The sequence below is a fragment of the Egretta garzetta genome, unplaced genomic scaffold, assembly GCF_000687185.1.
Source record: "Egretta garzetta isolate BGI_Z169 unplaced genomic scaffold, ASM68718v1 scaffold604, whole genome shotgun sequence".
NCBI classification, from domain to species: Eukaryota; Metazoa; Chordata; class Aves; order Pelecaniformes; family Ardeidae; genus Egretta; species Egretta garzetta.
The window spans coordinates 807,740-823,101 of NW_009259366.1; the positions used below are offsets into that span (position 1 = coordinate 807,740).

The 15,362-nt window shown below is 44.0% G+C and overlaps 1 protein-coding gene across 1 annotated transcript in view; it reads right to left on the minus strand.

Annotated features, from left to right (window-relative positions):
- Nucleotides 1-12,808, minus strand: part of LOC104124489 (neuronal acetylcholine receptor subunit alpha-7) — a 59,136-nt gene extending 46,328 nt beyond the window's left edge. Inside the window, exon 1 of the mRNA XM_009636829.2 lies at nt 12,730-12,808. Within this exon, the coding sequence (XP_009635124.1) occupies nt 12,730-12,808 (79 nt within the window). The remainder of the gene's footprint in view (nt 1-12,729) is intronic.
- Between the last annotated feature and the right edge of the window lie 2,554 nt (nt 12,809-15,362).

The following is a 15,362-nucleotide window of genomic DNA, read 5'->3' on the forward strand; positions in this document are numbered from 1 at the left end:
CAGGAAATAAAGCAAGTCCTCTTACTGTTAGCTTACAGTCTGACCTCTGTCTTTCCTTCCACAAACATGGTCTGCATGTGAGATTTCATCCTCTGTATTAAATGCAGGCATGCTGCAATGTCCCAGACAGGTTAGGACAAGAGACTATGACTGAAACATGGGATAATTGTATACTAAAAAAAAAATTTGCAGAGACCTCCTCAGAGCAAGCCTAGAAGCAAATTAATAATTGCATCCATGTATTTGGACAATGTCTGAATTCAAAAAAAAAGCACCTCAGATGATCCTTGCCCAGATAGTGTCTCATACTGACTCTGAGCCTTCATGGAATCTATAAAGGGGTTTGAATTCTCTGAGACACCACAGTTAAATTAAATCAAGCTGGTACTGGCTGATGTCAGCTCCAAGTCAGCAGCTGTGCATGCCCAAGCTCAATCTTAGACTGAACTCCTCATGTCCTATTGCCAGTGATGGCAAGGAGAGCTGCCTCAGTTGGCCTGCATGTTTTATGGTGATCTAAGACATACTGATCTTGATGTAACTCAGATATCTGCTCTGGTTGCAATGCTAAAAATAAAATAAATAACCCAAACCTCCGTGTAGGAAAAAAATGAAAGATAAAAAGGAAAATACATAAATAACCAACAGAACATAACATAAAAAATAAAAAAAATACAAAGGAAAAGGAAAAAGAAAAAGGAAAAGAAAAAAAGGAAAGGAAATGGAAATGGAAACAGAAATGGAAAAGGAAAAAATGAAAAAAGGAAAAAAGGAAAAGGAAAAAAGGAAAAGGAAAAAAGGAAAAGGAAAAGGAAAGGAAAAGGAAAAGGAAAAGGAAAAGGAAAAGGAAGTGAAACCTGACTAAAAAAAGCAAAGCCCTTCCTCCTTCCTTGTGTGCTGTGTGTGGTTTCACTGGTTGCACTGGTTTGTTCCTTCACAATTTTGTTTGGTCTCTTGAGGAGACACAGGGCTCTAGGCATATAGCTGTGGGCTAACAACAAACCTCTTCCACCTCCTCTGTCGGGGTGGGATCCTCTGGGCATGGATCGTCACTCCCATGCTTGAGTGTCATCCAGTCCTTCCCACTGTGCCACCATAATTCTTCTTGTTTCTTCTGTGGGTTTGGGTTCAGATTGGCAGAAGTGTTTGTTGGGGCAGGAGGCTGTTCAGCATTGTCTAGTAGGAATGCTGTCAAAATTGCAGTTAGTTCTGGCCAGACTATCCATATGCCATCCCCAAGAAGGCAGATGCTTCCTCATTTCCTAGGAGCTGTACAGTCATATCTGGTCTTGGCTGGTCATCACCTGCTCTACTTTGCATGCAGTCCTTCCTGAGCTACAAGGCAAGAGTCCAGCCCTTGCCAGATTTGCTCCAAAAGTGGTCAGCTCCTTGACTGAGCATCACTGATGTGGGCCACATAATGGCTTGCTGTGCACAGTAAAGAATAAATAACGAAATATTAACAAGAGGATAGCTGGAAGGACATGGATTTCCATGGATTGACCATTCCACCTCTGGTTCATAGTGTTCCCTGGTTTTATTTTCATAATCTTTGAACTTTTTGTTGGGCCAGCTGCTAGCTGTTTTTAGCTGTTGCTCATTTCTTTTGGCAGAGGCCCAAGACTTACACACAATATATTACTTTATTCATACAAGATTATGGGAGTTACTGGTACCTAAAGGACCAATGGTTTCCAGACCAAATTCTTCTCATGTCACTTTATATCTACACATATGCATGCTAACAAGTGTCTGAATCACAAAACACGCCTTTTTTTTTCTTCCCTTCTCAAAAACAGTTACTAGAATCGTTTGCATATACAACCTCTTTGCAGAGCACAGTAAGTTAAAATCAACAGCATATTCCTGGTCCATCACATTGCTGCTTTTAAATATTTTGCCCCCCTGCTACTTCATAAAATATCCTAAACTGCAGCTATCTTGTGGTCATGGTATTTATTAACTCCCCTTGTACCTCCTGCAGGTATTTCACATCTATTCATTTTTTTCTCTCTGTATTCCTACTTTCCACATTCCCTCTGTTTTGGTTTGCTTATTTGTTTTACTGGTTCCTAAAAGAAATTGAGTGGAATTCTGTCTTTTTTTAAAAAACAATGCCATTATACTGAGACGTATTGTTATATTTTGTTGTGTAATGATTGTATACAGTCTTGTTGAAATTGGAACATTTACAGAGCAAAAACCCATTAGGATAAACTATGGGTATCAGGGCTAAATCCTAGAACTTCCAAGTATTTCCCTAACAACCTGCAGACTCTTCTGCCATAGCTGCTCCTCTATAATTTATTTTCTTTATAGCTTATCATTGTATTTTTACAGGGATTTTTAGCTATTTCTTTAGGAATGCAAATAGAATGATCACAGGAACATACACACACACACACCCCCCATATGCAGTTATGCATTATGGGGGAAGTAACAGGAGTAGTATCAGATAAAAAGCAGGTCATTTCACAGCAAATTCATTGGCATAAAGAATTGGAATGGTAACAGCACTTACAAAAACGTGGTAAGTTCTAATGCTTTGGTAGCTATAAAAAAAATCCACCTTATTTTGTATATTTTGCAGATTTCTGAGAATGTAAAGTACGTCACTGCCATATGTCACTTAATCCCCAGAGACACAGATGTGTCCCATCTGCTTTTGTTCTTATGTGCAGTGCTGTTGCTTTTATCTGTGGCTGCAAATGCATTATTTCTTTCAATGTCCTTTGATTTAAAATGCATGCCATCACACCTTCAGGGAAGAGCACTCACTTACAAAACAATGGAATCACATCAGCTGCCTCAACCCTGTGTTTGTCTGTGTGTGTGTGTGAGTGTTGTGTATTTTAATACCTCTGTCATTTAAAACCTCTTTTTAATCTACTTCCCTTCTGGGTAATCTTTGACTCTAATCTTTGGCTCTCGCTATGCAGATTGTTTCTGCATCTTACACACAAAACTCATTAGATACCCAGAGGAATGCGAGAAATGCCATGTTTTCCTAGGCAAAAAGGACCTAATTTTCCTGATACTGGTCATTTCTGTTCTTTCACATCAGAGAAAGAGCTCCCAGCAGAGACGGGTATTAAAAGGTACTCTGGGAAAGGTTTCATCTCAAAGACTTTAGGCACATGACAACATGCTAAAAAGAGAATATAGGACATTACATAATGAAAGGATGGGATTATATTTTTGGCCCTGCTGGCTTGGTGCAGATGTTTTAAAGGCTGAGATATATGTGTAAGGTGAAGAGACACACATTAAGATATTAACAGTGGGATACCTCCCAAATATATGATAGATATCTAAACGGCCTCATTGCTCCAGGTCAGAAACATAACTGGCTAGAGACAGAATAAGAAAAAACTGTATTTTTAGTGTAATGTTAGTTTACATTATCTCTATGCAATATAACTGTAATAACTACAATACTAGATGTGGAGGGAGTATGTGAGGAGGGAGTTGGAACAGTGCTTAAGGGGGGGACTTCCCTTGCTAGACATGTTACAGAGACCTGTGGCTGTCTGAAGGTGACTTGCCAGCCATCCTGGGATTTGTGGGGAGGAGCAGTAATGGAAGCCAACAGAAAGAACCAAAATCATAAGGCAAATGTGAGATACCAATGACATGGTCATCAGTGTACTGGAGTGGGCTTCTGGATTACCCGCTCCCACTGGCCTGCAAAGCAGCTTGTCACATCCCTTCACCTCTACATGTTTCAGCACCCAGAGCCATAAACCAAGGGAAAGCCCGTCTTGGGAAAGCACTATGAACTTCACTAACCAAGTGCTGTCAATGAGGTAGCTGTGGCAATCTGCACAGCATTCACAGAGAGCTCTGAAAAGGGTTACAGGGAACCTGCACCTCCCCATCAAAAGCCCACTCAACTCCAGGCCAGGCACATGTGGAGAGCTCAGATCTGGGAAAGCCATATGTGAACAGAGAGGTATAATAATGATTTCAGTGGAAATAGATAGGCAAGTCTTGTTAGGGCTGAGAAGACGACAGGTAGGAAGAGTGGTTTTTTCCTTAACTCAGTGAAGATAACAGCAGTGATAGAGGCTGCAATGAAATCTCCAGTTTACTGTGCAGCACAGTTCTTCCAGCTCCACTTCCCACCCTGAAATATAACTAGAAAGAAGCCCACAGCAGTGTCAACAGGACCCTGGAAGAGGAGGAAGATAAGTTAACCTCCTAGTAAGAGAAGGATAAGTCATTTTGTCCCCAAGACATGAAGAGAGCAAAGGTAAAAAATCCAAAAGTAGTTCTCCCAAGTGTTATTCCTTAGTCACAGGCATGCCTTTACTGGGCAGAGAAAGCTTATTCCTTTTTTCATAGTTCAGAGGAGAGGGAGGGATCTTGCCTCAAAACCATTGCCTCAGTGTATTGTTACCAAAGCAGCAGTGATATTGTTTTAACTTCTCTGGGCAATGCAGAGGACAGTTTGGAGTGGAAATGTTACAGACAGTGGTACCATGGAAATGTACCACACAGTGTGCCCAAAGTGTTTCTTCCCCCTTCTCCTTCTGCAGTGATGGTCAGTGGCAATGGTTATGATCGCAGAGATGGCTAGTTTCCTGAACAGTGAACTTTCCACCCTGCCAGTTGTACTTGCATAGCAATGCTAAGCAGCAAAGGTATTGAGGATGTAATAGGCAAGCCTAGTGATAGCTCCTCCTGCCTTCCTTCCACATTGCTCAAGCCTCAGTTGTTGCCTGTGAGCAAAGTGAGAGCTGCACTGGCTGCAAGGCACATGCAAGGCATAAACATCCAAAGTGAACATGGATCTGGGAATGCAGAGGAAGTTGCAAGGTTGTCTTTCCAATATCAGAAACCCAAATGCTGGATGGTGAAACATGGTGTTAGAGTCCTGTGAAAGGGATGTGGGCTACCCTGATGGAAATTTTGACTGCATCTTGAATGGCTGCTTATTTGTCCTCCTTTTCAGTGCTTAGAACCTGGTCTGGAAAATATGAAGATACATTTTCCCAAATTTGAAAGTTTCCCACTTGGGAACCCAAACTTACGTAGGAACATCTATAGATGAGACTCAGCCCTGTTTTAAGCAGCACTGCTGAGCTTTCATTAGGCCAGGCTAAACTTTCTGCCTGTCTATGTGAAAGATGCTGTGCTGCTAGCTGGCTGGCAATATTTTGGAGGTTTTGGCAGCAGAAGGGGCTGCTATCAAGGGATTTTTTCCAAGGAAAAGAGGTCTGAGGGTTTGGTGCTCCAGGCCTTCAAAGACAAAGGAAGCTGTAAATAGAGGCATGAAAATTCTCATCAAGGAGTCTGAATTTATTTCACACTGAAGACAAAAGCTGCTTCTAAGACAGTCTTGATGAGGAAAATGACTGGCTTTGAGGAAATTAGACTTGTGACCAATCAAACAAGGTCTATGGAGATCTGACCTACAACACTTGAAATTGTAAGACGTGCTTTGTTTTGGCTGATTCAGACCAGATTTGCTTATGTGCATATAAAGTGGCTGAGCATGGTCTGTATCTCGAAGCTTACAGCTGTTTTTTTTTTCCCAGACTCTGAATGTCACAAGGTCTCCATGACAGTTGAGCATTGGTTAGCCTTGATCTGTCTGTTTTCAGAATGCTAGATGCTATTGTTTTTTTTCTCAGGTACAGGCCTCGAGTCCTGGTTTTGTTGGGTATCAGTGGGGATATGAAATATGTGGTTCTCCATGCTGCACTCTACCAGCCAAACCTGCACTGGCTGAGTCACTGATTCTGACTAAGAGCCGAAATTAAATACAGTGAAAATGAGGTACTCCCAGACAATGATGATCCGGAGAGCCTGATTTTGTCTTAACTTTACTCTATTGATTTAAGGCTTTGGTAATTTCTAATGCTCCTGAATTATGTCAGTGCAAAAAAACCAAAATTAAAACAAAATTGGTGCCCCACATGTCCAGATAGAGTATGACTGTCACCTTGTATAATGGTAGCAATGCCTGCAGATGCAGGATGCTTGATCTCTGAGAGAGACCAAAAGTAGCCTGAAAAGCAGAAAGTGCCCCTGTGGTCTCTGGCCTGCCTTCTTGTATTCCCCAGCATACAGACTAGCTGAGTCTGCTAGAGCATTTTGAACCAAAGGAGAAATGATTTGCCCACTTGGGAAGAGGCCTCCTCTAGAGAAGGATGTCTCCTCTCCTTATCCACAGACCTGTTCCTATTCGATCTACCGTTTCTCTATCATCCTGCCCTCATGTCATTGTCAGGCAATGTGTAAGTAGATCTGACAATGGCAGGAGGGCTGAAGTGCTTGGACTGAGATACCAGTCCAACAAATTCGAATTACGAAGTAAAAGGAAACTGGGAACCCTAATAACTTTGGAGACTACACTAGAAGACCTTGAACGAAATACTGCTTCAGAGGTATGATGCAGGATAGTTGTTCACCTATATTAGAAGGACAAGTCTTCTGCTTAGAGCTCTTGAAGCTGTCCAGCTGCCTTTTATGAATTGTGTGTGAAGCCTAAACAATAATGGGTCCAATTCAAAGTTGCTGCCCATTTGCCACTTGAAACACTGACAAATGCAAGCCATCTAACAAATGTTTATTTCATTTTTTATCTCCTCTTACTGCTCAAGCTAGATATCGGTTTGCTGATGGCTTTTCTAAAATGACACAATATTCAAGGGAATGCAGTGAATCATTTGTCATGACCTGCCTTGCCACTTTATAGACTCAAGATGAGGAAGTTCTTCAGAAAGAGAACAAAATGGCTGAGAATTATGGAATGTGTTTTCTGTATCATTATATGACTTTTGGTTTTCCCATACTTACTGACTCAGAGGTGATGAAAACACTAAGCAGCAGCATCCTCTATATTCCAGCCTATATTCAACATCAGTTAGACTCACTGCATGACACAGTTATCTCTGTGCCTAATAAAGCCTCCCCAGGGCAGCACAAGAGATACACTGATGCTGTGGAGTGAGTCAAGTGGAGTCCACTGGAGCACAGCGTGTCCGATGAGAGGTGGAGAGACATGCCTTTGATTGGCTTGGGGATGAGAAAGCAAGGGGGAGCTCTTTTGGCTGCCTTCAGCTGCCATGAGGAAGGGCTCCTATGATGAAGGAGCCAAACTCTTCTAGCACTAATTGGATACAAGTCGCATCATGGGGCATTGCCAGGGTATCAGGGGAGCCTTTTTTCTCTGAAGGGTACTCACAATAGGGGATAACACTGTCCTTGGAGATCTTCCCAGACTCCCCAAGAAGCAATCTGCTCTGAGAAGAGGGGTTGGACTGGGCAACCTCTGGATGTCCCTTACAGACAAATAATTCTACCAGTCTATGAATCAGTAGAGATCAGATGCTCTATCACATCAGCTGCCACAAACATATGTTTTGCAATTTACAACTTAATTTTCTCCCTCGGCATGGTGAAGATCTAAGTGATCAGAGATTCTTCTCTGTGTAGCCACAGCTGAGCTTCAGGGAACACAGTGTACAGACTTGCCAGCCCAATCTGCAAACTGGCTTTATGATGTTTGTGTCCTCAATGCGAAATGAGATCTCCTCAAGCTTGCCCCTTCCCTCTAAGTCCTTTTTCTATCCAAATCTGTGTTGCATTAAGGATAAGAATGAGGTCCATGGCTTTCTCTGCAATATTCTGGAATGCAGTAAGTACTGAAGACATGCATTTCTGGATGGTGATAAGGATTGCAGACATCCATTTCAGCACTCTGGTAGCTACAGCTTCTCTAACTGAGCAAAACCAATTGATATCAAGACAGGACAGAGTCACCTGCACCTCACTGTTGACATGCATAAGTACTCATGCTGACTACAAGTTCTTTTTCCGTTGCAATTTACTGACTTAATTGCAAGTCCCAGGTGGGAAGACTGTTATTTCCAAACACATCATCTGTTTCTGGTCTCAGCCTTGTTATCAGCTGCTTTGCTGAATGCAGACAATCCTTGATAAGCAAAACTCTTTCTTCAAGCCGTATTTGCTCAGGAGTGTGTCCCAAACCAGCAATAAACTCCTGTCCACCTTTTTAATTCCCATGGATGCTACTGATTGCAGTGCTAGCCCTACCTGTCTCAAGCAGATTTGCTCTCTTCCTTAATTAAATTATACAGGAACTTTTGGCAGCAGGCATCCTTGAAAAACCATGTCAGGACAGATGCAAAGGGTTTTGATCTACTTTAATCACACCCTAGAGCTGGAGAGACTTTCTATTTCCCTCCTTGCTTGTAACATACAAATGAAATTCTGCACTAACCCTTTGTCCAGGACATACAGTGAAATTGAATGGCATTTGAGTACATGCATTCCATTGAAAATCACAGCCATCACGTTCAGATGGAAATATTTCCTGGTTTGTGACTGATGTAACCCATCCTTCGACTCTGGAAAGACTTCATCATACTGTTCTCACTGCAGCACAGAGACATAAAATACCTCTTTCACTGCTTGGAAAAGTTTACAGTTGCTGACAAAATCATCCAATATGTTGCTGCCATCACTAACTCTTGTTGTCCTCCACATGTCTTAGGAGAACAGACCAGAGGGAGAAAAAAGGTCTGGAGTTGTCTTTAGGATATGAATCCTGTGTCTGGAATGGAAACTCTACTCTGAGACCATCACAAGGCCTACTGCGCTGGAGCAAGACTGAAGGCTGCAAAAACACCATCTGGCATCATCCCAAAGACCAGATGGATGCTACTTTCTTGTGCACCGTATCTGCTCCTGGACCCCTCCCTACATGCAGAGTGCTACACCCGTAAGTGCATATAACAATAGGCGCTGGTGATGTCAGGGCCCAGGTGATTTTTATGGATCTTTCCACTTTTTCTAGTGAAATTTGAAAAGAGCTAATACAAGAAAATTTGCCCAGATCACTATCAGCAAATTCACATGGAAAAAACTCCAACTTTGCTGGAGCCTGGCGACTCCACACAAGCTTTGGCCAGCTCCACAGTGGCAGCTGTGCCTATGATAATACATAGCACCCTTAGAGCTGTACCAGTGAATGCACCTAGAAGATTAGTGACTGAACATGAAGTCTGGCTCACTGAACTAAAAAGTCAATCTCAAGAGGCAAGCATACACAGTGATTTACTATAGCAGACAGTAAGTCACAGGAAATCATTTCAGAGATTTGCCTAGGACCCTGCCTACCTGTCTTAAATGTGTTGACACATGTTTCTGCACTAATGTTCTTGATCACAGAGCAGAATGACACCTAAAAACAGACGCATGCTGTGCCAAGTACATTCAGTCCCATCTGACTCCCTGCATATAAGATACCTTAGCATGCTCTCAGAATCCAGAGTGACCTGATTCTGGTGTCTGTGCTCCCAGATGTTATAGTACTGGCAGGGGTCTGGCAGCAATTTCCTATTTTTGCAAGGTGCATGTGTGCCATCTTCTCAGGCACTATGGAAGAAAAGACCTACTTGTACAAGCAAAGGTCTTCCTCATACCTTTTCTATTTTAAATCTGTGTCAGCTGCATTGTTATGTTTGAAACTGTGTATCACTCAGTGGGGTGATACAACTCAGAGCATCAACACAGAGAATGAGACCTTCAGACCTCTGATTAAGAGTATGAAAGATTCTAAATTATCTGACTTTAACACCTGGTTCTAGTCTGGTAACATGAGATCTAAAGGTGGAGCTCCTTCACCAACCACCTAAATTACCAATGACATGATATTGTACTCTATTAGCAGACAGGAGTTCTCACATCTATTCAACAGTGTCTCTTTGGAGAAAAGGAGCTTGATTAACACAGCTCGCTGCAGTTCCATCAGTCCTACCCAGCTGAGGCCTAAAGTTTAGACTCAATATATAGGTACTTAAGTACTAGCCGTGGTTCTTCCTGCTACACAGATCTCTAAACTCTTGTCACCTCAGTCAAACTAGCTCACATTAGAGTAGCTTGGCAGCAGAATCTGGCCTTTTGGGACTGTCTTGCCAATGCTACTGCTGCTGCAGAAATAGCACCTGCTTGCATGGAATTGAACCAAGAGCAGTATCCTTGTGAGATAATCGGTTGTGTTCTAATGTGATCACTAGAGCTCATTTAAATCAGCAAAGCTGTGAGAAAGCATGAAATAAGAGTAGTGCAGGAATTCAACTCTGTATTGTGAGTGAGCCAAAGAAAAGCCATTTTGCACTGGTTGGGTACACCATGTCAGGCTGAGTTACTTCATAATTTATATCTTTTAGCCTGTTAGCTTGCTTGCAGCATCCCCTGCCATAGGATTTGTCCCATACTGCTGAGCACTTGCATTCCCACCAGACTGCAGAGGAGGGGCTCTGTCCTTGGCTTGCCTTGCCTCTGCCTTCATTGGGCTTTCAAAGCCACATGGTCAGAGTATGACCCTGATGTCAAGTTTCACAAAGCAAAGAAACTAAGAGGTCTGAGACTGCTCTGTGTGGCATGTGTCGCAGTTTAGCGACCTCACTTTAAAAAAAGGATATAAAAGCACAGTATTTAGAATGCATGGGTTGACTGGAGACTAGCAAAGTGCATGTTTAACTTCCCTGGATGTTCAAACCCAGCAGGTGCATGTGCACTGAGCTGAAGGTAACGTTCCTCAGAGAGGCTAGGTGCCCATGTGGTCACTAAGACATGTTTCTCAGGATGAGAGTTCCCTTGCAGGGTCATCTCCACCCTGGCTCCCAGACTGCTCTGTGCTCAGAGAAAGGAGCAGGAGTGGGTCTCATCTCTCCCTTCCAATCTTTTCCTGGAGCAGGGTTTTGAAGTGTCTCCACCTGAGGTTGTTATGTAGCTGCATGGACCCACAGGGTCCTTCTGTCCTCTGGGTGCTCCTTCAAGGATTGTACCTGGCCTGGAAGGGATGTCTGGCTTGAAGAGATGTCATTCAGGATACAGGGAGGCTGAGGGTCTGTTTCCTGATTTTCCCTAGGGACCATGTCCCAGGAAATCATCACTAGCTCCAGGCTCTTCAGGAAGGAGGGTTGCAGTGACCTAACATGAATTACATGTCTGTCAGGGCTCCTAACAGTAGTGCAAGTGGAGTTAAGTTGAAGCAAAAAATTGTGGAAAGGACTGGAAAAAATCAAATTCTTCATAGGTTTTTTTGTTTGCTTTTTACCTAGTCCTTTTCACAACTTTCCTGTCAAACAGCCCTGCAAGAGTTTTCAGTAGTTGAGAATTGTTATGAATTCTGTTGAAACAACTCAGCCCTACATGAGAGTGATGTTAGTTAAAATGGGCTTGCTGTGACTTCCATGTGCGTGCACTGAGGAATCCTGGGGAAGTTCATTTGGAGCTTACTGTTAAAAGGCTCTGCTACTGATAACATGCTAAGATCATCTTGACTTTTTTCTCTTCTGCCCCAACTGCACAATTCATGGGGCTTTTCTTTTGTTTCCTTTTCTTTTTCTTTTGATTTTCCTTTTCTTTTCTTTAAAAAGAAAAAAAAAAAAAACCTATCCACAAAGCAGAGGTCAAATACAGGACACCTTAATCAGAGATTCATTTTATTCTGCTTTAGCACTTGTCTGTGAAAGCACATACTTGTGAACTGCTGGTAAAAGCAGCTAACAAAAAATCCTCTGAATTATTTATAAAAGCAGTTTGTGTCTTCATGCGCTGCTCAGAGAAACTAAGCATCTCCCCTGATGAATTAGTGATTACTCAGTACGTAAAAGGCAATATTTACATGATGCACAACTGCTCAAAATGGGACTGCACACAAAGTGATTCATAACTAGCTGCCATCACCTGCCTGTTAGTTCAGCTCCTGAAGTATCACAGAAATGTCTTGCAAAGATAGCAAGTTTCTTAATTTAGCAAGGTGTGGAAACATTTTTCTGCAATAGCCTTGCTACATTAGGCAGATGAAATGTGGAGCTGTAATAATGAAATGCATGGACATTTTGCAGATTAATATACACTAATGAGGAATTATATGTGTGGCATGAATAGGGCAGTGCAACATCACATGCACATAACTTTCCCACACCTCTACACTTCTGAAATATGTGGACCACTCTCTCTGCTTTAAAAAGACAATCCTTTCTCTATGTATAACATGACATGGTCCCTCACACCTGGAATACTCAGTTTTAGAATTTATAGTTGCTCCAGACATGCATGTTTCATATAACAATCTGTTAGGGAGCAATAAAAGCACATTTTGTGTAGAATCCTGAACATCTTTCAGGACTGTGGCTATTTCAACCTCCCTTCTCATTTAAGAATTCTTTATTTATGGAGCTATAAATCTTCCCAAATGATGCAGAGAAAATAGACAGTTAAGAATTTTCTTCTGGTCATTTTTTCTTTGCAGAACACCACCATTTCACCCTCACACCTATGGGGGTCTCACAGCCTTTGTGTCCAGCCTGGGCTTTTAATTTCTTATTCCCAAAAAAACACAGATATGTTAAATTTTTAAAGGAGAGCCAGAATATATTCCTTTTGAAACACATTCATTTGAATTCATTTCTGAAAGTGAAAATCACTCACTTTTCACTAAAAAGAAATCCACATTTTTTCCTTTCTTAAAAGAAGGTGCCCAGCAGTGTAAGAACCACAAACTTATTCAAACTGATTACAAAACTCAGTGGGACCAGTGCTGGACTCTAACAAAGTTTAAACTGCAAGCAGGTGCAAGTCCTTCTGAAAATACAGTTGGGGTAGGATGTGACTAGTGTTAAGAAAAAATAAAAGAAAAACAAAACAAAAAAAACCCCCAAACTGGAAAACCACAGATGAGCTTACCTTTGAAGAAAGACAGAAACAAGGATGCCCAGACACATAATCCAGAATAAAGAAATCCCAAACACTTTTCCATAAGCATTGTCAAAACAGACTGGCTATCCTTCCTGAGCAGGGGGTGAAAGAGGATGAAGTCTTGGAGGCAGCCTGCAATGACTGATGGATTTGGCAATTACAGTAATAAGGCATCAAACCAGCCTCCCACCAGGAGAAAGAAGTGCATTTGATCGTGTGCTTCTCCAGGAGCCAAATCAGCTCACTGCTGGGTCAGTAAATCCAAACACAAAGGGGCTGGTTACTTTGCTTGGGACTTACATTCCCAGGCACTCTGAGCCTTTTCTTGGTCAAAAGCAAATGCTAGCGATCCCTGCACACAGCTGTGTGTGTACAGCAAGGAGGGGGAGTGTGCTGCCTGGGAGATGCTTTCCACATCCCCAGATTGTACCAAACTCGAGACAGCACGTCTGCAGCGATTCCAGGGCTTGCACTCGAGTGCCTCTAGAGCTATTTCCCAGAAAAATGAGTTTGTGTCCTTCTCTGCTCTCTCTCAGCTGCCAGTGAAACTTGCAGCAAGCACCTGTGGCATGGTACCTCTGCCACACACCTGCCCTTTATCCAGCAGACGGGGCTGGGGAGATTCAATAGTGCAGAAGCTGGGAACGGTGAAACTAGCATGTCTCCAGCCCTTTTTAATGCACCCCTTCCTGCGATCACTTTCACCAGAGACAGGACACTGCCCTAAGTGTACTCTTCCATAGCTGCCCACTGCTGATGGCTCATCACCATGGAATTTTGCACACACCCTGGCTTGCCTGGGAAAATTCCTCAGACTCCCCAATCCATTTTCTTCACCAGCCAGGCAAAGGCAAGCTCAACAGGAGTCAGCAGAATGCCCTGGCAGCCACGAGGGCAAACCACACTCTGGAGTGCATCAAACACAGCATAGCCAGCCCGTCAAAGGAGGTGATCACCCCGTTGTATCTAGCATTGCTGCAACCTCACCTTGAACTTTGTGCGTGGTTCTGGGACCCACAATTTAAGAAGGCTGTTAAGGCACTTGAATGTGCCCAGAGGAGGGCAACACAGCTGACGCAAGGACTGGAAGGTCTGTCCTGTGCAGAGAGGCTGAGGACTCTGGCCGTGTCTGGTTTGGAGAAAAGGAGATGGAGGGCCAACTTCGTTGCTCTCTACAGTTTCCTGAGGAGGGGAAGGGGAGAGGGAGGGGCAGATCTCTTCTCCTTGGGATCCAGCAACAGGATGCGTGGGAATAGTTCAATGCTGCACCAGGGGAGGTTCAGACTTGACATTAGGAAAGAATTCCTGATGCTGGAACACTGACTCAAACACTGGAACCAGCTTCCTAGAGAGGTGGTCAATCCCCCAAGCCTGTCAGTGTTTACAGGCATTTGGACAATGCCTTAACTTTTGGTCAGCCCTGAAGGGCTCAGGCAGTTAGACTAGCTGATTGTTGTAGGTCCCTTCCAATGGAACTATTCTGCTCTGTTCTCTTGTTCTGTTTGTTGCTATGACCTGCCCTGGGAGGTTCAAGAGAGCATTTGGCTTGCTCTCAGGGATTTCTCCTCTCTTTCTCCCCTAGCCAGGGGACAGCAGGGGCGATGCCCTCTGCTCAGCACCCTGCTCATCAGGCCTCATCTAGGCCCTATGTCCTGTTTGAGCTCTCAGACAGGAGACATGTCAATAAACGGGAGGGGCTCAGGGGAGGCCACTGAGACAGTGAGGCTGGAGCCCTTGCCCTTTGAGGAGGGGGAAGTGCTTCAGCATGGAGCAGAAAAAGCCTTGGGGCACCTGACAGCACACCCTGATGCCTGTGAGGAAGAGACCAAGGGGGTGGGAAGACAGTCTTCCCAGCAGGGCCTGTCCAGGAGGGTAAGAGATGGTGGCATCTGCTAAAACTAGAGAGGTTCAGGCAGGAGATAAGGCAGGGGGCAATCACTGTGAGGACAGTAAGCAGTGGAGGGGCTTGCCCCAAAAGGCTGTGGCATCCCCTAAGACCCTGGAGGTCCTCAAGACCTGAGTGGGCACAACCCAGAGCATGACTCTCACAAGGCTCAGAAGGTTTGCATCATAGCAAAGAGGACCTGCAAGAAGAGAGTGTCAGGCCCCATGTTCCTTTTTTCAGCGCCAAGAGGCCCTACCAGTCCATAGGGTCAGACCCATGGGACTCAAATGAGGGGAAGGAAGCCATCCGAGTCCAGTGGGCCAGGCCCCATGGCTCTTTAATCAGGGCATCTGGCTCGCCAGGATTTGGCCTCCTGCATCAGCACTCCTCCTGTCCCGCTGTGGAGGCAGGGGTTAGGCAGGCCCTTGGCCCTCTTCTCTTTTGTTTCTGTTTTTTTCTTGCAGGCTTTTCTGCCCTGCTCTGCATTGCTCTGCCCAAAGCTGGTCACTGACGGAGGTGTCTCCCTGGGAGTCTTGGGCAGCCCGCCTCCAGCATCTCTCTCTCCCTTCCCATGCAACAGCTACCAAGGGTGACAAGCTGCTGCTTCTCCTGGCTGCAAAAGCCAGGTCTCTCTGCCTCTCTTTGGATGCTGTGTGCCCCAGGCTCTGGCCATGCAGATACCAATGGCCAACTCTGGTCTTGCAGATACCAACGGCCAGCAGCATCCACAAGGGAC